The sequence below is a fragment of the Dryobates pubescens genome, chromosome 6 (genome assembly GCF_014839835.1).
Source record: "Dryobates pubescens isolate bDryPub1 chromosome 6, bDryPub1.pri, whole genome shotgun sequence".
Taxonomy (NCBI): domain Eukaryota; kingdom Metazoa; phylum Chordata; class Aves; order Piciformes; family Picidae; genus Dryobates; species Dryobates pubescens.
Window position 1 is genome coordinate 8,545,734 of NC_071617.1, and position 20,579 is coordinate 8,566,312.

Below are 20,579 nucleotides of genomic sequence, written 5' to 3' on the forward strand. Positions count from 1 at the left end.
CTGTGGAGTGTCTGTCCTTGGAGGTATTCAAACCCCACAGACACAAATCTGTGCAGCCTGCTCTAGCTGGCCCTGCTTTCAGCAGTGGTTTGGGATAGATATGCTCTAGAAGTCCCATCTGACATTAGCCCTTCTGTGGCTCTTACCATGTCCACCTCGGAAATGCTGTCCAGACTTTCAACTTGGACATCCACTCCAACAGGAATCGCAGGGCCTGGGGGGAAAAAAAGTCCAAAGTTGATAAAGTATAAACCTGGTTGGACAAAGTAATCCTCTGGCTTCCATGTCTTAGAGATAAAAATATGTGCTCACTCAGGAAAAGAAACAGCAATAAACCAATCGCAACTGGCAGCAACTGGAATTCACAACAAAATCCCTCTAATAATAATCAAAGTCAGCAATGAGCCTGACCTATTACTGACTTGCTCTCTTTATTATGCCATGCTATGTGTGTCTCTTCGAAATGTTAAAGACAGTTGTCATTGGTTTTAGCTCTAGCACTCCAGTCCAGGGCTCACAAGACAGACGCCCAGCAGTGCATTCGTGTGTACAGAATCTCACAGAATCACAGAAACATTCAGGCTGGAAAAGACCCTCAGGACCACCAAGTCCAACCTAGAACCCTACTCTACAAGGCTCACCCCTAAACCATATCTCCAAGCACCACATTCAAACCACCTTCAAACACATCCAGGGTTGGTGACTCCACCACCTCCCTGGACAGCACATTCCAATGCCTGACCACTCTGGTCCTGAGAAAAAATTTCCTCATGTCTAGTCTAAACCTATCCAGCTGCAGCTTGAGGCTGTTCCCTCTGGTTCTATCACTAACTACCTGAGAAGAGACCAGCACCAGCCTCTCCACAATGTCCTTTTGAGTAGTTGTACAGAGCAATGAGGTCTCCCCTCAGCCTCCTCTTTTCCAAACTAACCATCTCCAGCTCCTTCAGTCACTCTTCATCAGGTTTGTTCTCCAGGCCCTTCCCCAGTTCAGTTGCCCTCCCCTGCACTCACTCCAGCATCTCAACATCTCTCACAGCTGAGGGAATGTGGGAGAGCTATTTTGAATGTTTCCCTTCCTTCTGCTCCCCTCTCAGGCTACTAACATCCCCGAGAGCTACTCTGTGTCTTTGGCTTTCACATTACTCAGTGCTCAGCTGTGGAAAACAACAGGGTGGTGGGAGGGGATGCATTGCAGGACACGGGCATGTGCCGCTGATCCTGGGGCTCCCGAGGAAAAAGGTCTGTCTGTGACCTCATGTAATAGGAATTGCAACCTTTTTTTCCCTCCTCCAGGCTTTGGCTAGCCCCTCATGTACCTCTGGAACTACCATGCGGCAGACCTGTCAGGACAAATGATGCTCACATTAGCAGACTGCTGTGAAACTGAAACCTTTTTAAATTAATTGAGCACGCTGGTATTTGGTGTATTGAGCATTTAGCAATAAAAATCTTTTTCCATCAGAGTATAAAATGGTATCCTGGATTTGAATGACCATCTGTCAGCCAGAAAGGGTAGATAAATTACAGCATGCGCTAATCCGACGGGCTGAAAGGAAAGCGTGCGCTCCCTCCATCGCCCTGGAAGCTTAGCCTGCTCTAGCACACAGCCACAAAACTGTGAGCAAGCACTAACAAACAGTGCTCAATGCTTTTTCTTTTGGGGTGTAAATGAAATAACCAGGTCAGTAAGCGTGGCACATCTTTTGGTTGTTCCCACCAAGCCCCGCAGTAAGCTGAAGTCTTAGAATTCGGTGTGTTTGCAGGTTTTTACCAGGATAAAGTGTCACTGACTGCTAGGAGTATTACACTGCCTGTAATCACATTTCCATGCCTTTGACTCTACTGTTTCACTGCACCCTTATCATCTCCAAGCACGCCATGAATTCACAACACAAACTAACAAACACTAGAGGCAGGAAAGGCTCTGCTTGTCCGTCTGCTTCTCAACCCCAATTCGTGTCGTGGTACAAAGAGGTGACAGTGTAAAACAGGAAGAGTGACAAATGTGCTTGTTTCATACCTCCAAAACCCGGTCTCATGCTGAAGTCGTGGTCATCTATTCGCAGCAGCTGCTCTGACTTTGTCAGGGGAGATTTGGTGATGTCAGGGCTTCGTTTTAGAATTGGGCTAAAGAGAGAAGCACAGCTATGAGCCCTGAGCAGTGCCTCTGAGAAGTACATGCCTTCTTTGCTGGTCTATTCTATTCTATTCTATTCTATTCTATTCTATTCTATTCTATTCTATTCCATCCCATTCCGTCCCATTCTATTCCATCCCATTCCATCCCATTCTATTCCATTCCATCCCATTCTATTCCATACCATACCATTCTCCATTCCATTCCATTCCATCCCATTCTATACCATCCCATTCCATCCTATTCTGTTCCATTCCATCCCATTCTATCCCATCCCATCCTATCCCATCCCATCCCATCCCATCCCATCCCATCCCATTCTATTCTATTCTATTCTATTCTATTCTATTCCATCCCATCCCATCCCATTCCATCCCATCCCATTCTATTCTATTCTATTCTATTCTATTCTATTCTATTCTATTCTATTCTATTCTATTCTATTCTATTCTATTCTATTCTATTCCCCCTTAAACCATGCACCCTTTAGACCATAAACATTCAATTGCTTGCAGTGGTTGGCAGCTAAAATAATTACTCATGCATCCAAAATACGGTGTAGGCATCTGTGATAATTCTGGCACTGAGAAAACTTTTGTTTGGAGCCTTTCTGTCTTCATCAGATTCTCTCTACTTATAGTACAGTATGGAGACAGTCTTTCAGAAGCATGGTCTGGGGGAACAGTGTGTGTGGATAAATGGAAAAATAAAACCAAGGGGAGGCATTTCTGACACTGAGTTAAGATGGCAGGAGAAGCCAGGAATTAGGGAAACAATATATCAAAAAAACTACTTGGATGGTGCCCAGAAGCAAAATAGAAACAGGTTGGAAACCAGGTCAGGAGGCAGGCCATCCCTTACCCCGGGATAAAATTATGAGCTCCTGCCCCAGATTTCTAACAAGGTTAAAAAAATGAGCATTAAAGACCTGGGAGGACTCTGAGCATTAAAGAGCCTTGGAGTGTCATTCCAGAAGCTGTTTGAGTTGCATGAAATACTGGGCCCAGCATGCTCTGCTCCTCCTCCACAGCCAAGGCACAAGGTGCTGTTCAGTGCCCCAGTGCTTTGGCCGGGAAGGTGGTGTCAGCAGCTCCCTGGTTGCTTCAGTATCACTAAGGTTGGAAGAGACCTCAAAGATCATCGAGTCCAACCTGTCACCACAGACCTCATGACTAGAGTAGGGAGGACACTAGTGCCCACTGCAGGCTTGAACTCACGACCTTCCCCATTAAAGGTCTTATGTGCTACCAACTGAGCATGCAGGTGAAGCCTTGCTGCCCTCAGAGCCAGCTGCATGCCAGCCACTTGGATGTCAGAGGGGCTCAGAAACAGAAGGAAAGGTTTTGCTAGCTCTCAGTTTGAGAAAAGGTGGCATGCTCAGAGAGTCACTTGCCTGAATATACACATGCCAAATCAGAAATAAATGACAGCAAAGCAGGACAACAGTCACTTGATGAAGAATATGTTCATGAGATGGAGCTGCTCCTAAAGGAGGCTGCTTAGCTGTGCTGTGCTTCTGGCAGAGTCGTGGGTAGCTGTACCATGAGAAGCTAATCTAACAATCTCCTGACAGACAAGCTGTGTTATCAGTGACTCCTCTCTCAAACTCTGAGTTTTACCTGGGCTATGTAGCATCTTAGAAAGATGCTCAGTTTAATAATTCCTAGGGGTGGCAAGTCATCTACCTCCAGCAGTGAGTTCTAGCCATGAAATTTGAAAGGTGGCCCTTTAGATTTAATTCAACCTCTGAGAGACCTGTGGCATTGGGAACATGCACTGGGGAAGGTCTATACCTGCCTGAGGTGGGGCAGCAATACTAGCAGGTCAGCAGAAGAACTTGCAGCATTTGTGAGCAGCCTTGGCTCAGCTCAGCAGAAGGAATGCCCAGAGGAAAGGTGCTCACTCACAGTGTTTGTGGTACAACCCAGGCATCAGTGTAACTCAAATGTGGCACATGGCCATGGTATCACACCTCACCTCCATGAGAGTGTGTTGTAGAATCATCAAATCATAGAACGGTCCAGGCCTGAAGGATCTCCAGAGGTCATCTAGCCTGACCTCCCCAGTCAGCAGAGACATCCCCAACTAGATCAGGCGATGTGGCTTTCTCTGTGGCCCATTGGGTCCTGCTAGTAGCTACCTACACACACGCTCCACCGGTGTCCCCTTCCCCTGCACAGCCTCAGCGTGGCTGTGGGAGCGGGGCTGCGGGGCTGGGTCGGCAGCAGCCTCAGGAGGGCTTCACCTACCTGCCTTGCTTGTGCGCCTCGCCGTGGGCCTCCCGTCTCTGGCGCTGCGGCCGGCTGCGTGGGAAAGACAGGGGAAGGGAGAGCTGAGAGAGGTGGTCATGGATGGGGGGGGGGGTGAGTGACACACTGAATCACTGCCCTGGGGCTTTTTAGTCTGGAGAAGAGAAGACTGAGAGGGGATTTAAGAAATGTTTATAAGTATCTGAGGGCTGAGTGTCAAGAGGGAAGGGACAGGCTCTGCTCGCTTGCACCCTGTGATAGGACAAGGGGTAATGGATATCAACTACAGCACAGCAGGTTCCACCTCAACATGAGGAGGAACTTCTTCACTGTGAGGGTCACAGAGCACTGGAACAGGCTCCCCAGAGAGGTTGTGGAGTCTCCTTCTCTGGAGACCTTTCAAGGCCCATCTGGATGTGTTCCTGTGTGATCTGTACTAGATCCTATGGTCCTGCTCCAGCAGGGAGCTTGGACTCAATGATCTTCAGAGGTCCTTTCCAACCCCTAACATCCTGTGATCCCGTGATCCTGTGGTGTCACCTTCTGTCACATTTCTCTGCAAAATGGCTCTTACCTTTTTAATTATTTTTTTTTAACCTTTTTACCAAAGGCCAGTGTCAGGCTGGGCATGGCAGTGGGTGCAAGGGAGGAGGTGCTGAGGGCTTGCATCCAGGACAGGGCAAAAGGAGGGGAGCGGTGATTTTGCTAAGGTGGGACGCCTCTCGTTTTGACTGCCTGGCAAAGGACCCAAGTGTGCAGCTCCCCTCCCTCCTACTGTAGCCATGGCCAGCACTGTCTGGAGCTCTGGAGAGAGGCCAGGCTGTCCACAGACAACTGTCAGTGGGAAGCACAGGCATTACAGAATCACACAGAATCACAGAATTTCAGGGTTGGAAGGGACCCCAAGGGTCATCTACTTCCAACCCCCTGCCAAGGGCAGGGACACTTTCCACTAGACCAGGTTGCCCGGAGCCACATCCAGCCTGGCCTTAAAAACATCCAGAAATGAGGCTTCACCACCTCTCTGAAATTTACAGGGTGGTTCATGCCACTGAGTTGAGGTAATTTGTGTGTAACTGAGCAAAGAAGGGCAGTTGAGTGGCCTCAGCAAATGTCAGCAGGGTGACCCCAAAAGGCAGCTTTGCTGTCCCACCGAGAGTGCTTGGGGCTGCTCCATGAAGTCCTTGGCATCCTGTGGGCAATGAGAGAGGATGGCAGCCCAGAAGGGAGGTGGGTGGGCAGTGGAGGAGAAAGGTCAGATAAATTATTCAGTGCTCCTGGCATAGAATCATAGAATCAACAAGGTTGGAAAAGACCTCAAAGATCATCAAGTCCAACCTATCATAGTATCAGTCAGGGCTGGAAGGGACCACAAGGATCATCTAGTTCCAATGCCCCTGCCATGGGCAGGGATACCCCACACTAGATCAGGCTGGCCAGAGCCTCATCCAGCCTGGGCTTAAACACCTCCAGGGATGGGGCCTCAACCACCTCCCTGGACAACCCATTCCAGGGCTTCACCACTCTCATGGTGAAGAACTTCTTCCTCATGTCCAGTCTGAATCTCCCCACCTCCTGTCACCCAGAACCTCATGACTACTAGACCATGGCACCAAGTGCCATGTCCGATCCCCTCTTGAACACTTCCAGGGACAGTGACTCCACCACCTCCCTGGGCAGCCCAATCCGATGGCCAACAACTCGTCCCTCTCTGCCTCCAGAGAGAGTTGAGTCTCTACTCACCACAGACAGCTGAGTATTTTCTTGAGAAGGGGAGAAAAAAAGATTAAAAACTGTGAAAATATTTGTTTCTTGTTTCATCCTGTCTCCCAGCTGGCTGTCAAGATAGCTCCTCTCAGGTGTTTGGCCATTATTTTATCATTAAAGGAAAGAATATTGCTTTTAGCAAGCTTGAGCAAAAGTAGCACTTTAAACATTTCATAGTTCTAACTCATCTTTAATTACAAGCTAAAAAACCCCCAGCTTCTCTCTGTAGTAAACACTAACTCTAATAAACTCTACTAATGAAGCTTTTTTGCCTGTTAGCATACATTTCAAATCCCTCCATAGAGATTTGTAGCAGCAAAGCTTTTTGCAGTAGCAATTATCATCACCTGAGCACCATTTTCCATTTGGTTAGAGGTGGCTGAACCCCAGGCTTTGCAGAAGGTTTTTCCCCTGGGCTGGGAGGTCTCTGCAAGCCAATAGTGTTGGAGGGAAATTCAGCTTTCTGCTGCCACCAAGAACAGACAACATCACACTGCCCAGACTAGGGGTGAACACACTGGGCTATGTCACTGTCTCACCCTGAAGCAAAGCACTGGCTGAGTGGGATTGTTTTTTTTTTCCCCCAGAATCTGCCCTTTGTTTCCCAGAGGAGGGCTGGGAATAAGCCCAAAGGTGGAGCACTCCTCGGTGGAGCCCTGGGGCATGCAGCATCACTGCTATTGCAAGGAGCAGCTTCTTTGGGATCGGTTGGACCTGAGCATCACACAGCAAAATGCACTTTCTGGAGTCTTCTGACTTGTTGACATGCCCTTGGGCTGCTGCTGCTGTGTCTCTCACTGCTGCCTGCTTCTCATCTGCTGGCTGTCAGGAAGTAATTTCACATGTTTGGGGGATAAGCAGATTCTGACAACAAGCTGACCTACTTACATGACTTTAAATTGCCCTAGTAAACTCTTGGCTGTTCAGGAATCATGCTGGAATCAAACAGGGATGAAGCAGACATGGTCTTGCAATTTCTAATTTTCATTTCTCTTTGTAGAGCTTATCTAATGCTTTATGTTAGCCCTGGTCCTATCATGCCTATGAAGAGAGCCTTCAAGACATGGCCATCTAGGATTCTTGGGCAAATCTTCCCCATCCTCTGCCCCCAGCACCCCCAGATAGTTCCTCTTATTCCTTTCAGGTGATTCTTCACTGCCTCTAAACTACACTTTATTACCTTATCATAAATCAGCATAAACTGCCCCCCATGCTCCAGCCACCACGGGGGCCTGTGTTCACCTGTGCTTTGATCCCACTCCTTCTGTTTGCCAGTCCAATTCCCCTAGTAACAGCTCTGAGGTTACTGAGCTCACTCCACTTTCCTGCTTCCCCCTGCGGCAGCAAAACATTTTTATCTGTTGCAAATCATTCCCCAGTTGCTGCAGTTTGAAGCCCCATTTCTTTCTACTCAATAAATAGCTTTTCTGGCCCCAGTTCCTGGGGAGTGCTCTGCTGGCTAAGTGATCAATGGCAGCTCATCACAAGACCCCATTAGCCTGTCCACTCAGACTGCGAATCGATGGCAAACCACAACAGCTTCCCCTCACACTTGTGCTGTCCCTGAGCATTTGTGTCAGACAGCAGCACTCAGGAGATTCAGTCCAGACCATGCTCACAGATTGCTCAGCACAACTGCTTGCCACCACATCCACGCAGTGTGACAGTATTGGTCCTGCCCTCACTGGGGTGACAGGCTGTATTTAAAACTAACTAATAACTCCTGAGGTAAAATGTACTGGGGAACAAATTTTCTTCCCCACCAATTGTCAATACTTATCCCCTAACAGTTACAGTGCTGAAAGCCATTTCATGGCTCATGAAGCTTACTGGGACACTTTGTGTGAAACCAGCAGCTAAAGCAGAGTGGTCTTTAGGCACAGTGCTGCCTGTGTGTTGTGAGAGTAGCTCTCAGGCTTCTGATGTAATGCAACATCTCCAAAGTCATTATTGGAGGAACCAGGCTCTTGGATTTGAGGAACCAGGGAGATGGTGGAGTCACCATCACTGGAAGTGTTTAAGAAGAGACTGGATGAGGCACTTAGTGCCATGGTTTAGTTGATTAGGTGGTGCTGGGTGATAGGTTGGACTCGATGATCTCAAAGGTCTTTTCCAACCTGGTTAATTCTGTCATTCCCCAAGATCCCCCCACTGCTTCAAGGGATCATGACATCACAGAATCACAGAACCATAGAACTGTTAGGTTTGGAAGAGACCTCAAGGATCATCTAGTTGCAATCCCCTGCCACAGGCAGAGACACTTTCCACTAAATCAGTTTGCCCAGAGCCACATCCAGCCTGGCCTTAAAACCTTCCAGGGATGGGGCTTCTACCACCTCCCTGGGCAACCTGTTCCAGTGTCTCACCACCCTCAAGGTATAGAACTTCTGCCTAACATCTAATCTGAATCTCCCCTCCTCTAGCTTGGATCCATTGCCCCTAGTTGTATCACTACCCCACACCCTAAAAAGTCCCTCACCAGATTTCTTGTAAGCCCCTCAGATATTGGAGGGCCACAATAAGGTCTCCTCAGAGGCTTAGGCTTCCTGGAGGCTAAGGCTTCCTGGAGGTGGGGATGAATGAGGTGACTGAAGCTTAGGATAGCCAGGGGAAAAGAAACAAACTAACCAACCAACCAAACCCCACAGCAAAAGCAGATTTTCATCACTATTGCTACAGCCACCAGGGGGGAAAGCAATTACTCTTAAAAACAACAAAAAAAGCCTGAGGTTTGCTGTGGCACAGTGCCTCCAATACAGCAAAAAGGGCTGCCAGGTTAGGGGTAACCATGGCTGATTTTCAGAAGAGACAGTGCAGCCAAGACACCTGAGGGTCCCAGCAGGCATCTCCAACACTCAGCTTTACAGGATGTGTGCTGAGGGGCGTCAGGCCCACACTTGTAGCATAACTTGTGCCATAAACTTGTCCACACTTGTGCCATAAACCCCACAGTATTCTTAATCTTTGAAATAAGAACTTCTGGAAGCAAGCATAAAAGAACAAGAGAGAAGTCATTACTCATCTTGGAACTCCAGTTTGCAATTACTTATGCAGCATAGATTTCCCACTTACAAATCGTATTCTCTTTCTCTACAGTAGACAAGAGACTTATTTGGAGACAGACTGAGAGATGGGGCTCTTCAGTCTGCAGAAGAGAAGGCTCTGAGGAGACCTTATTGTGGCCTTCCAGTATCTGAAGGGGGCTACAAGAAAGCTGGGAAGGGACTTTTTAGGGTGTGTGTAGTGATAGGACTAGGGGGAATGGAGCAAAACTAGAAGTGTGTAGATTCAGAATGGATGTTAGGAAGTAGTTCTTTCCCATTAGGGTGGTGAGACACTGGAACAGGTTGTCCAGGGAGGTGATAGAAGCCTCATCTCTGGAAGTTTTTAAGGCCAGGCTGGATGTGGTTCTGAGCAACCTGATGTTGCTCCCCATGGCAGGGGAGTTGGAACTGGATGATCCTGGAGGTCCCTTCTAGCCCTGACAATTCTATGACTCTGTGATTTTATACTCTTACTAGGATAATCTCGTTAGGATCTGAGAACATTTCTTCCTTGAAATGTTTAGATCAAGATACAGTTTCTGTTCTGCAGGAATTTTCCTCAAGAGAAAAGCAAAACTAAGTTGCTGAAGTAATGGAGCCAGATTGACCCAGGTTGAGGCAGATCCTCCCTTACCTCCCACTGGGGCAGAAAAACTTCCTCCCCTGCACCCCATGGAGGTTAATGGTGGAGCAGATACCCACCTGCAGCCTGTGGATGACCCCTTGCTGGAGCAGGTGGTTATCCAAAGGAGGCCATGACCCTGTGGGAAGCTTGTGCTAGAATGGGGTCCTGGCAAAACCTGTGGACCTTTGGAGAGAGCTGCCCATGCAGGAGCAGATTTGCTGGCAGGACTTGTGACCCTGTGGGGAGCCCATGCTGGAGCAGTCTGTTCCTGAAGGAATGCACACCACAGAAGGGTTTCATAAAGAACTGTAGCCCATGGGAAGGACTTAGGTTGCAGAATTTTGTGGAGGGTTGTCTCTGTGGGAAGGGCCCCATCTGAAACTGGGGGAAAGTGTGAGGAGACCTCCCTCTGCAGAGGCAACGTGATGAACTGGCCACAATCCCCACTTCCTGACTCCTTGTGAGGTTAGCAGGGAGGAGGTACAGAGAATAGGGAGTTAAGCATGGGGAGAAAGGTGGTTTAAGATTTGGGTTTATTTCTCATCACCCTTCTTTGATTTGATTGGTAATACATTAGGCTAATTTCCCCAGGTCAAGTCTGATTTGTCCACGATGGTAGCTGCTGAATGATCTCTCTCTATCCCTGTCTTGACTCAGGAGCCTTTTGTTATATTTTTGTTCTCCTTTATCCTGTTGATGGAGGGATTGATAGAGTACTTTTGTTGGGCACCTGGCAGCCCAGCCAGAGTCAAGCAACCACATGAAGAAGGGAGACAGATTATGCTACAGCCATATTTCAACAATATTTCCTGAGCCAGGATCTATTTTCTGACGTCTCTTCTCTGATCTGCCATCCTCTTTGGAGACCTAAGAATACCATAAGGGGTGGAGAGAACAGACTGTGGCAGGCTTTTAATGAAATATGATAATAAATTTAGTGTTGTGCCCAATCTGCCAAACCCACCAGCACTGCTCCTCAAGGATCTCACCCCTTGGATTAAGGAAAGACCCTATGAATCTGGTGTGGCAGTTTGGGCTGGGTGCCTCTTGTTGCTGCCACATGGGGTGCACCTCTTTTGTCACTGAGCTTGCAGCTCTCTGTAAAACACTCACTGCTTTTCCATTCAAACTTTCCATCACTTCTGCAATCTGTTTGGGTTTTTCTGCCCTGGTGGGAGGCAAGAGAGGATCTGCCTCAACCTGGGACAATTTCAGAGGCTCTTTTCCCCATCCCTTCTCTGGGCAGCTGTTTCCTGTTGGCTCATCTTATATCTACACTAACATCTGTGTGATGCCTCCATTCCTCTGGTGCAGAGACTGTGGACTCCCCCCACTACCCTCTGAAACCACCACACAATTTTGTCAGATACAAGCTCTGCAGCTTGCTGCTGTGATGCAGTCGATCCACAGCCTCTCCCATCAATGATGGAAGGTAAGTGAGGATGTGGAGCTTGCTGAGACAGTTTTCAGCAGGACTTTTAACTGGAAGGTGACTAAAACTCGTTCATCCCTGCCAGATATGCCATGGTGCGTGGGCTGGGCTCCCTGTCCTTGGGTGGACATGGTGGGTAGTTTGTTCAGTGCCTCCTGTCCAGCACCCACTCTGCTGCACAGTCTTCATGCCATGCTGGGAGAGGGAATGGCAGAAGACACCTTCTCCTCGGTTTGCCCATAGAATTATAGCTGGGCAAGGCTGTGACAAAGCACTGTTTGAGACAGATAGACCAGGAGAGAGCAACAGAGGTAGCCAAGTTCCATGCAGACAACAAGGTCTTGTCAAAGAGGACAGGGGAATGGCAAAGGTATTACTAAAGAGCTGTGAGAAGTGTGAAGATCTTATTAAAGGCTTGTAACTCATTGGTTGACAAGGGTTTGGTTTTTCCTTCTGCTTTATGATCAGTTGCTGACTTGGGTTCATACCACATCATCATCATGCTAAAAGCAGAAGCCAGGTGGTGGGTGTAGGGTCAAGAAATTGGGGAGAGTCAAGGAGAGGCTGAGAATTGTATGTACAAACATATGGAAGGTTCCTGCAGAGAAAAAGTGGGGCAAAGGCAAAGAGATCTTTGGTCTACAACAGAGAACATTAGGTGAGACCGGGGGAAAATGAGGCTGAATAGGCAGAGATGAGGAGTGAAGGAAAACACTGGGTAGGGCCAGAGGGAAAGATGTCAGAAGGAGCAGAGAGGAGACATCGGGTTCAAACAGTGCCTCATCATTGTGTGGGCACAGACAGTCCTGCATGAGGAGGGACCTTCTCCTCACCACAAGGTGGGGCAGGACACAGATGCTACCTGGCCCCTGGAGATGCATTAGCCTCACCAAGCTGAAGAATGTCCCAGGCTGTGTCCTAAAGGAAGGAAAGAGGTCTTGGGGCAGGAGGTTCACAGACACTTCCCCCATGACTTGCAAATTAATTGGGAAGACCTTCTCAACAAGCAGGAGATGCTGATGGACAGGTCATGGTGCAACAGGTCTGGGTAGGACTGAGAGGTAGCTGAGAACCCAGACAAGTGATTTGCAGAAGGAGGAGAAGTGACACAGCTGAATGGGGATAAAACCCACCAGGCACCTGAGTGAGAAGAAAGCAAACTTGGAAGGGGAAGAAGCTGCTCTTACCTAGCAACAGAAACAATCCACTGTGTAACGTGCTAATTCCCAAGGATAAGATAGGATGGAAACTCACTAATTTGTACTCAGATTGGGAGTGTTAAAGCTGTGAGCTGCAAACAAGCCACTGAAAACTGAGCAAAATTAACCATGAAACATATTTTTCACCTTGGCATTGGCAAGCCCTTTTTGCTTGTAATCATGTTGGGTCATGTGTCCTTGCAATTAGGAGGTTTAAAGATGGTGAAGAAAGGTGACACATTGCTATTGTAAGTGGTTAAATCCATGAGAAGAAATGAGGAAAGAGCACTGCTTTTGATGAAATACATGAAAGGAAGGAGAGCAGCTAATGGGGCAATGGAGAATACGCTGAAAGGTTTCCTATCTGCCCCTGTCTTCAAGGAAAAGTTGACTTCCAAGCAGATGTTAGCACAGCACAGATGAGGGGAGGAGATGTTAAGAAATGTTTAGATAAATTTGAGGTGTTTTGGTCAACAGAGGTTGATGGCACTTTCCCAGGAGCACTCAGAGTAGCAGCTGTTACACTCTTTGTCAGCAGGTACCTCCAAGAGCTCCTTGCAGACAGGTGATGCCCTTGAGAGATGGTGAAGGTAAACACAAACCTTGGTTTTAAGCAGAGAACAAAAGAAGGATGTAGGAGTTTTGACATGTGGAAAGAAACTGGGACAAACTCATGGTCTGGTTTTCTGCCCCACCACTCCCCCTCTCTCCAAGGAGTAAGGAGATGACAAAGATCACTCAATGTGAATTTTTGCAGTAATTGAGGCCAAACCAGACTAACATCCATTCTGACACCCTAGCTGCCCACCTTAATGTAAGCAGGAGGAAAAGCAGATCTGAGTGAGGTTTTTCTTTACATTTCATTACTAAAGCTGGGAGACAACAGTCGAAATGAAACTGTGACTTTGAGCATGGCTGAAAGACCATGGATAGAGTAGCTGCCAGCCATTAGTTTGCTCTCAAGAGATGTTAAGTGACATCCCAGAGATTTCATCCTGGAAATTAATAGTCAGTATTTTCAATAGCAATGCAGATGACAGAACTATAAAACTCATGCATGACAGCATGCTCAAAAGAGAACACATTCCAGGGTTGGAATTCAAAGCAGCCTCAACATGTTTGGGTTAAAGGTCTGCTATCATTCAGGTGAATTTCAATAAAAGACCATACAAGAAAAATGTGTGGAGTATAAAGAAATACTTGTACAAATGCAGACTGGGGAAGAACTAAGTAATTATCAGTGCTACACTTGTCTTTGTTCCTTACAGCAGTGGAAGCACTTTGCCTTTATAAGGGCAATCACAAGTATCAGTAGTTAAGGAGTTGCAACAATTCTGGTTGTTGAGGCTGTATTAAGTTTTCATATTGACACAGGAACAGAGACAGATTTAAAGTGAACTGACTGAATGGTAACAAGTCACCAGGCTTCTACCCAGAAGAAAGCCAAGTAAGAAACTGTTGAAGCAGCATTTAAATTGTCCTGGGTGTCACAGAATTGTCAGGGCAGAAGGGACCCCAAGAATCAGAATCATAGAATTAATAAGGGTGGAAAAGACCTCAGAGATCATCAAGTCCAACCTATCACCCAACACCTCATGACAACTAAACCATGGCTCCAAGTGCCACATCCAAGCCTTTTGTGAACACCTCCAGTGATGGTGACTCCACCACCTCCCTGGGCAGCACATCCCAATGGCCAATCTCTCTTGCTGGGAAGAATTTCTTCCTCACCTCCAGCCTAAACCTCCCCTGGCACAGCCTGAGACTGTGTCCTCTTCTTCTGGTGCTGGCTGCCTGGGAGAAGAGACCAACCCCCACCTGGCTACAACCTCAAGGATCATCTTGTTCCAAGTCCCCTACCACGGCAGGGACAGCCTCCACTAGATCAGGTTGCCCAGAGCCCAATCCAACCTGGCTCTAACAACATCCAGGGACGAGGCTTCTACCACCTCTCTGGGCAACCTGTTCCAGTGTCTCACCACCCTTATGGTGAAGAACTTCTTCCTGATGTCTAATCTAAATCTCCCCTCCTCTAGCTTGGATCCATTCCCACTAGTCCTATCACTCCCTGACACTGTAAAAAGTCCTTCATCAGCTTTCTTGTAAGCCCCCTTCCCCGAACCGAACAACCCCAACTCCCTCAGCCTGTGGTCGCAGATGACAACTTTCCATTGGAGACTCTTGACTGTGTCCAGAGAAGGGCAACGAGGCTGGGGAGAGGCCTCGAGCACAAGCCCTACGAGGAGAGACTGAGGGAGCTGGGGCTGTTTAGCCTGGAGAAGAGGAGGCTCAGGGGAGACCTCATTGCTCTCTACAACTGCCTGAAGGGAGATTGTAGCCAGGTGGGGGTTGGTCTCTTCTCCCAGGCAACCAGCACCAGAACAAGAGGACACGCTCTCAAGCTGTGACAAGGGAAGTTTAGGCTTGAGGTGAGGAGAAAGTTCTTCACAGAAAGAGTTATTGGCCATTGGAATGTGCTGCCCAGGGAGGTGGTGGAGTCACCATCCCTGGAGGTGTTCAAAAAGGGATTGGACGTGGCACATGAGGCTGTGGTTTAGTAGTCCTGAGGTGTTGGGTGACAGGTTGGACTTGATGCTCTCTGGGGTCTTTTCCAATCTTATTGATTCTATGATTTTTTTGGATAAAGAGCTCCAAGTGGACTCCAAGGAGATACAGGCTGCTCCACTGGACAAATCAGTTATAAATGTAGTAAAACCCACCAATAGCAGACACAAGCTATAGTACAGATCAAATAAGAGTGAGAGGCAGTTTGACTTTTCTGACACACTTGCCTAGAAAGTGAACAACCTTGTAGATAAGTGTGACTCGAAGAGACAGGGAGGACCGGCAGGGTCGTCTTCTCATATGCCTGCTCAGGAAGGTGATGTAGCTAGGGGCAACTGTGGGGAAATGTAAATGTGGAGAAACCAGGAAGAACTGTGAGACTCCAACTCCTCCAGAGAGCTCCCACTCGAACACAGCAAGCAGCACCTGCTGGGGCAGGTGACCGTAAGAGACTGAATCCTCTCTCTCTTGATGTGAATGCACAAAGATAAAATCACCTTTGCTCCTCAACCAGACAACAGCTGCCCAGAGAGGGGCTGGTGAAAAGAGCCTTTGGAATTGTCCCAGGTTGAGGCAGATCCTCCCTTGTTGAGGCAGATCCTCCCTTGCCTCCCACTGGGGCAGGAAAAAAAAAGGAGACTCAGACAAATGGATTGCAGAAGTGATGGAAACTTTAAATGGAAAAGCAATGAGTGTTTTACAGAGAGCTACAAGCACAGTGACAAAAAGGATCCCAAAGCATAGAGAGTCCCTCACAGCATACCCAGAAGCCTCCCAGCATTCCCAGGCCTTCATGTGATAAGCTGAAGGGTGACACACCAGGATGGGAGGGATGGGGGACTAGTAAGAGCCTTTGACCTGTTGCCATGCAGCATGCTGGGGACAGAGCAACACAGTCTAAGTTTCACAGAGCTGAGCCAGGGGCTCATGTGGTAACAGCAGCCAACGAAGAAACATCAGTACATGCAGGGCTCACTGCTAGGTTGGTGGCCATGGAGGTGGCCAGGAGTGGTCAGACAGAAAGAGTGAAAACTAATGGATTAAATCCCTCTCTGAAATGCTTAAATATCAAAGCATGGAGCATGGGGATTGAGCAGGAGGGACTGGAGATCTGCCTTAGGCTGCATGCCTGTGATATAATTGGAACCTCTGAAACATAGTGGGACTGCTCCCATGACTGGAGTGTTGTCATGGATGGCTATGGAAAGATAGACCAACAAGGCAAGGCAGTTGGGGTTGCTCTCTGTGTGAGAGAGCAACAGGAATGTGTCAAGTTCTATCCAGGGGGGGGACATAGAACAGGTGGAAAGCTTGTGGGTAAGACTTAAGGGATGTGGAAAGGGAGGTGAAACTGCTGTGGGTGTTTAATATAGATGACCAAATCAAGTAGAAGATGTTGATAAGGCCTGCTACTGTCAACTGGAGGCAGCCTCTAGTACACACTCCTTGATACTCATGGGTGACTTCAATCACCCTCATATTTGCTGGCAAACTCACGCAGCCAGGCACAGCTAGTCCAAAAGGCTCTTGCAGTGTGTCAATGATAACTTCTTGATACAGGTGGTGAGGGAGCCAACAAGGAGAGGTGCACTGCTGGACCTTGCATTAACTAATAGAGGAGGACTGGTTGGGGACATCAAGGTTGGGAACAAGCCTTGGCAACAACGATCATTGACATGGTGGAGTTTAGTATTATACAGGGTAGAAGCAGGGCTATAAGTAGGATTAAAGCCCTGGGTTTCTGCAGGGATAACTTTGTGCACTTCAGAGATATACTTACAGGAATCCTGGGCTAAGGCTCTGGAGGGTAAAGGAGCCCATGAAAGTTGGCCAGTTTTTAAATGCCACTTCCTTCAAGCCCAGGACAAGTGTGTTCCCTTGAGTAAAAAACGGGGTAGACGTGCCAGGGGACCTTCATGGATGAGCAAGGAGTTTCTGAAGGCAATCTCATGGAAGAATGATACTTACAGTTCATGGAAGAAGGGACTTGTCACTTGGGAGAACTATAGAATAACTGTCAGGGCTTGTAGGAAGGCAACAAGGAAGGCCAAAGCCCTCTTGGAACTAAAACTGGCAAAGGAAGTTAAAGAGAACAAGAAGGGCTTCTTCAAATATATCAGTAGGAAAAGGAAGAATAGGGAAAGTGTGGGCCCACTGCTGAACAAGGAGGCAGCCCTGATAACTGAGGATGCAGAGAAGGCAGAGTTACTGAATGCTGCCTTTGCTTCAGTCTTTACTCCTAAGACTGAACTCCCCTATGAATTCCAGACCCTGGATGAAGGAGAAGACTGGAGGAGGGAAGACTCTTCACTAGTCAATGAAGCCTGGGTAAGGGATCAGTTGCACAAATTGGATATTCACAAGTCCATGGGCCCTGATGAGATGCATCCAAGAGTGCTGAGAGAACTGCCTGATGTTGTCTCTCTACCACTCTCCATCATTTTTGCACAATTGGGGCAATCTGGAGAGGTGCTGAGGACTGGAGGAAAGCCAGTGCCACTCCAGTCTTCAGAAAGGGCAAGAAAGAGGTTCCAGGAAACTACAGACCAGTGAGCCTCACCTCTATCCCTGGAAAAATGATGGAGCAGCTCATTCTGGAGGTCATCTTGGCACTTGGAAGAGAAGAAGATGATCAGGAGTAGTCAGCATGGATTTAGGATAGGATAGGATAGGATAGGATAGGATAGGATAGGATAGGATAGGATAGGATAGGATAGGATAGAATAGAATAGAATAGACCAGGTTGGAAGAGACCTTCAAGATCATTGCATCCAACCCATCAACCAATCCAACCCACCTAATCAACTAAATCATGGCACCAAGCACCCTATCAAGTCTCCTCCTGAACACCTCCAATGATGGTGACTCCATCACCTCCCCAGGCAGCCCATTCCAATGGGCAATCACTCTCTCTGTGTAGAACTTCCTCCTGACATCCAAAGGGAAATCAAATTTACCAAAGGGAAATCATGCTTGACTAATCAGATAGCCTCCTGTGCTGTTTTAACTGAATGGGTAGATGGAGGGAGACCAGTGGATGTAGTCTACCTTGACCTTAGTAAGGCTTTAGACACTGTCTCCCATAACATCCTTGTGAGGAAGCTCAGGAAGTGTGGGATAACAGTGAGACGGATTAGGAACTGGTTACAAAAGAGAGTCCAAAGAGTGGTGGAAAATGGAGCCAAGTCCAGCTGGAGAGCTGTAACTAGTGGAGTTCCCCAAGGATCAGTGCTGAGTCCAATTCTGTTCAACATCTTCATCAATGACATTGATGAGGGGACAGACAGAGTCTGCTCAGCAAGTTTGCTGATGATACCAAACTGGGAGTCTTGGCTGAGACACCTGAAAGGCTGTGCAGCCATTCGGTGAGACCTGGACAGACTGAGAACTGGGCAGAGAGGAACTAAATGGGTTTCAACAAGGATAAATGCAGAGTCTTGCATCTGGGGAGGAATAATAAACTGCCCCAGTACAGGTTAGGAGGTGATTTGCTGGAAAGCATCCTTGTGAACGACCTGGGAGTCCTGGTGGACAACAAGTTGTCCATGGGTCAGCAATGTGCCCTTGTGGCCAAGAAGGCCAATGGGATCCTGAGGTGTATTACGAGAAGTGTGTCCAGCAGATCCAAGGAGGTGCTCCTCTCCCTCTACTCTGCCCTGGTGAGACCTCACCTGGAATGTTACATCCAGGTCTGAGCTCCTCAGTTCAGAAGGGACAGGGATCTACTTGAGAGAGTCCAGTGGAGGGCTACAAAGAGGATGAAGGGACTGGAGCACTGCCTTATGAAGAAAGGCTGAGAGCCCTGGGGCTTTTTAGTCTGGAGAAGAGAAGACTGAGAGGGGATCTGAAAAAAGTTCATAAGTATCTGAGGGCTGGGTGTCAAGAGGGAGCCTCTCTCACTTGCACCCTGTGATAGGACAAGGGGTAATGGATATAAACTACAGCACAGCAGGTTCCACCTCAACCTGAGGAGGAACTTCTTCACTGTGAGGGTCACAGAGCACTGGAACAGGCTGCCCAGAGAGGTTGTGGAGTCTCCTTCTCTGGAGACCTTCAAGACCCATCTGGATGTGTTCCTGTGTGGCCTGTGCTACATTCTATGGTCCTGTTCTGGCAGGGGGCTTGGACTCGACGATCTCCAGAGGTCCCTTCCAATCCCTAACATCCTGTGACCCTGTGAAGATGACACAGTTTTCATCGAGAAGGGAGGTTTTCAGTACAGTCCCATGGAAATCTATGATAGGATCACTGTTGTTCAATAGCTTTAGAAATTGTTGTGGATAAAAGAATAATTAGTGCCAGTGATATTTACTGAGGATATGTAACTGTTCCAGGCAGGCAAAAACAGAAATATGGGTGGAGAATTAAAATGGATCTCGTGATCACAGAATCACAGTGTGTTAAAGGTTGGAAGGGACCTCCAGAGATAATCAACTCAAACACCAGTGCCTTCAGAACAAACAGTCAATCCAGAAAAGTCTGCTTTGTTTTGTACTTTGTATTTTCACAATTTCCCCTTGTACCTTCAGAAACAATAGTAAGAGTGATGGACTCCAAACCAGCTGCTACTGCTTAGGAAGGACGTCTCAGTGTAATTGTGCCTATTTCCTGGTAAACATCAGCTTGATGCTCCACAGTGCCCAAGAGGATCACAAAATCAGAATCACAGAAACATTCAGGTTGGAAAAGACCCTCAGGATCACCAAGTCCAAATGATAACCCTACTCTGCAAGGTTCACCCCTAAACCATAGCCCCAAGCACCACATCCAAACAACCTTCAAACACATCCAGGGCTGGTGACTCCACCACCTCCCTGGGCAGCACATTCCAATGCCTGACCACTCTTGCCATGAATTTTCCAAATGTCCAGTCTAAACCTGCCCAGTCACAGCTTGAGGCCATTCCCTCTTGTTCTAATTACCTAATTGTACTAATTACGTAATTACTAATTACCTGTGAGAAGAGACCAGCACCAGCCTCTCCACAATATCCTTTCAAGTAGTTGTAAAGAGCAATGAGGTCTCCCCTCAACCTTCTCTTTTCCAAACCAAACAGCCCCAGCTCCCTCAGTCACTCTTCATTAGATTTATTCTCCAGGCCCTTCCCCATTTCGTTGCCCTCCTCTGCACTGGCTCCAGCACCTCCACATCTCTTTTGTACTGAGGTGCCCAAAACTGGACACAATACTCAAGTTGTGGCCTCACCAGAGCTGAGGTGAACAGGAGGTTAAATGTTACTGGGACCAGAGCAGCAAACAAAACAGCAAGCATTGCAATGATATCAGCAACACCAAGGCATGTCCACATCTCACATATCCAATGCCAGTAGCTGGGAAAAAAATAGAAGAGAGCAAGAGGAGGGAGAGAGCTCAGAGGTGGGGAGAACTTCCAGGCAACCTGGCCAGGGCTCTCTGGATGAGAAAGGAGACAATAGCCAAGTGCTACAGTGCAAGGATACAAAATCAGGGGTGGTGTGGTGAAAGTGAGCAGGAATCCAGTGGTGGTTTTCCACAACACATAACAAGCAGAAGAAATTGGAAAGGGAAGGACACAAACAC

At 47.8% G+C, this 20,579-nt stretch overlaps 1 protein-coding gene across 1 annotated transcript in view; it reads right to left on the bottom strand.

Annotated features, from left to right (window-relative positions):
* The window catches only part of GABRR1 (gamma-aminobutyric acid type A receptor subunit rho1), a 44,202-nt gene that overhangs the window by 16,193 nt on the left and 7,430 nt on the right, over positions 1-20,579 (bottom strand). The window contains exons 2-4 of the mRNA XM_054162577.1: positions 4,390-4,443; positions 2,024-2,130; positions 147-214 (exon numbers count right to left, since the gene is read on the bottom strand). Coding sequence (XP_054018552.1) covers positions 147-214; positions 2,024-2,130; positions 4,390-4,443 — 229 coding nt within the window. The remainder of the gene's footprint in view (positions 1-146; positions 215-2,023; positions 2,131-4,389; positions 4,444-20,579) is intronic.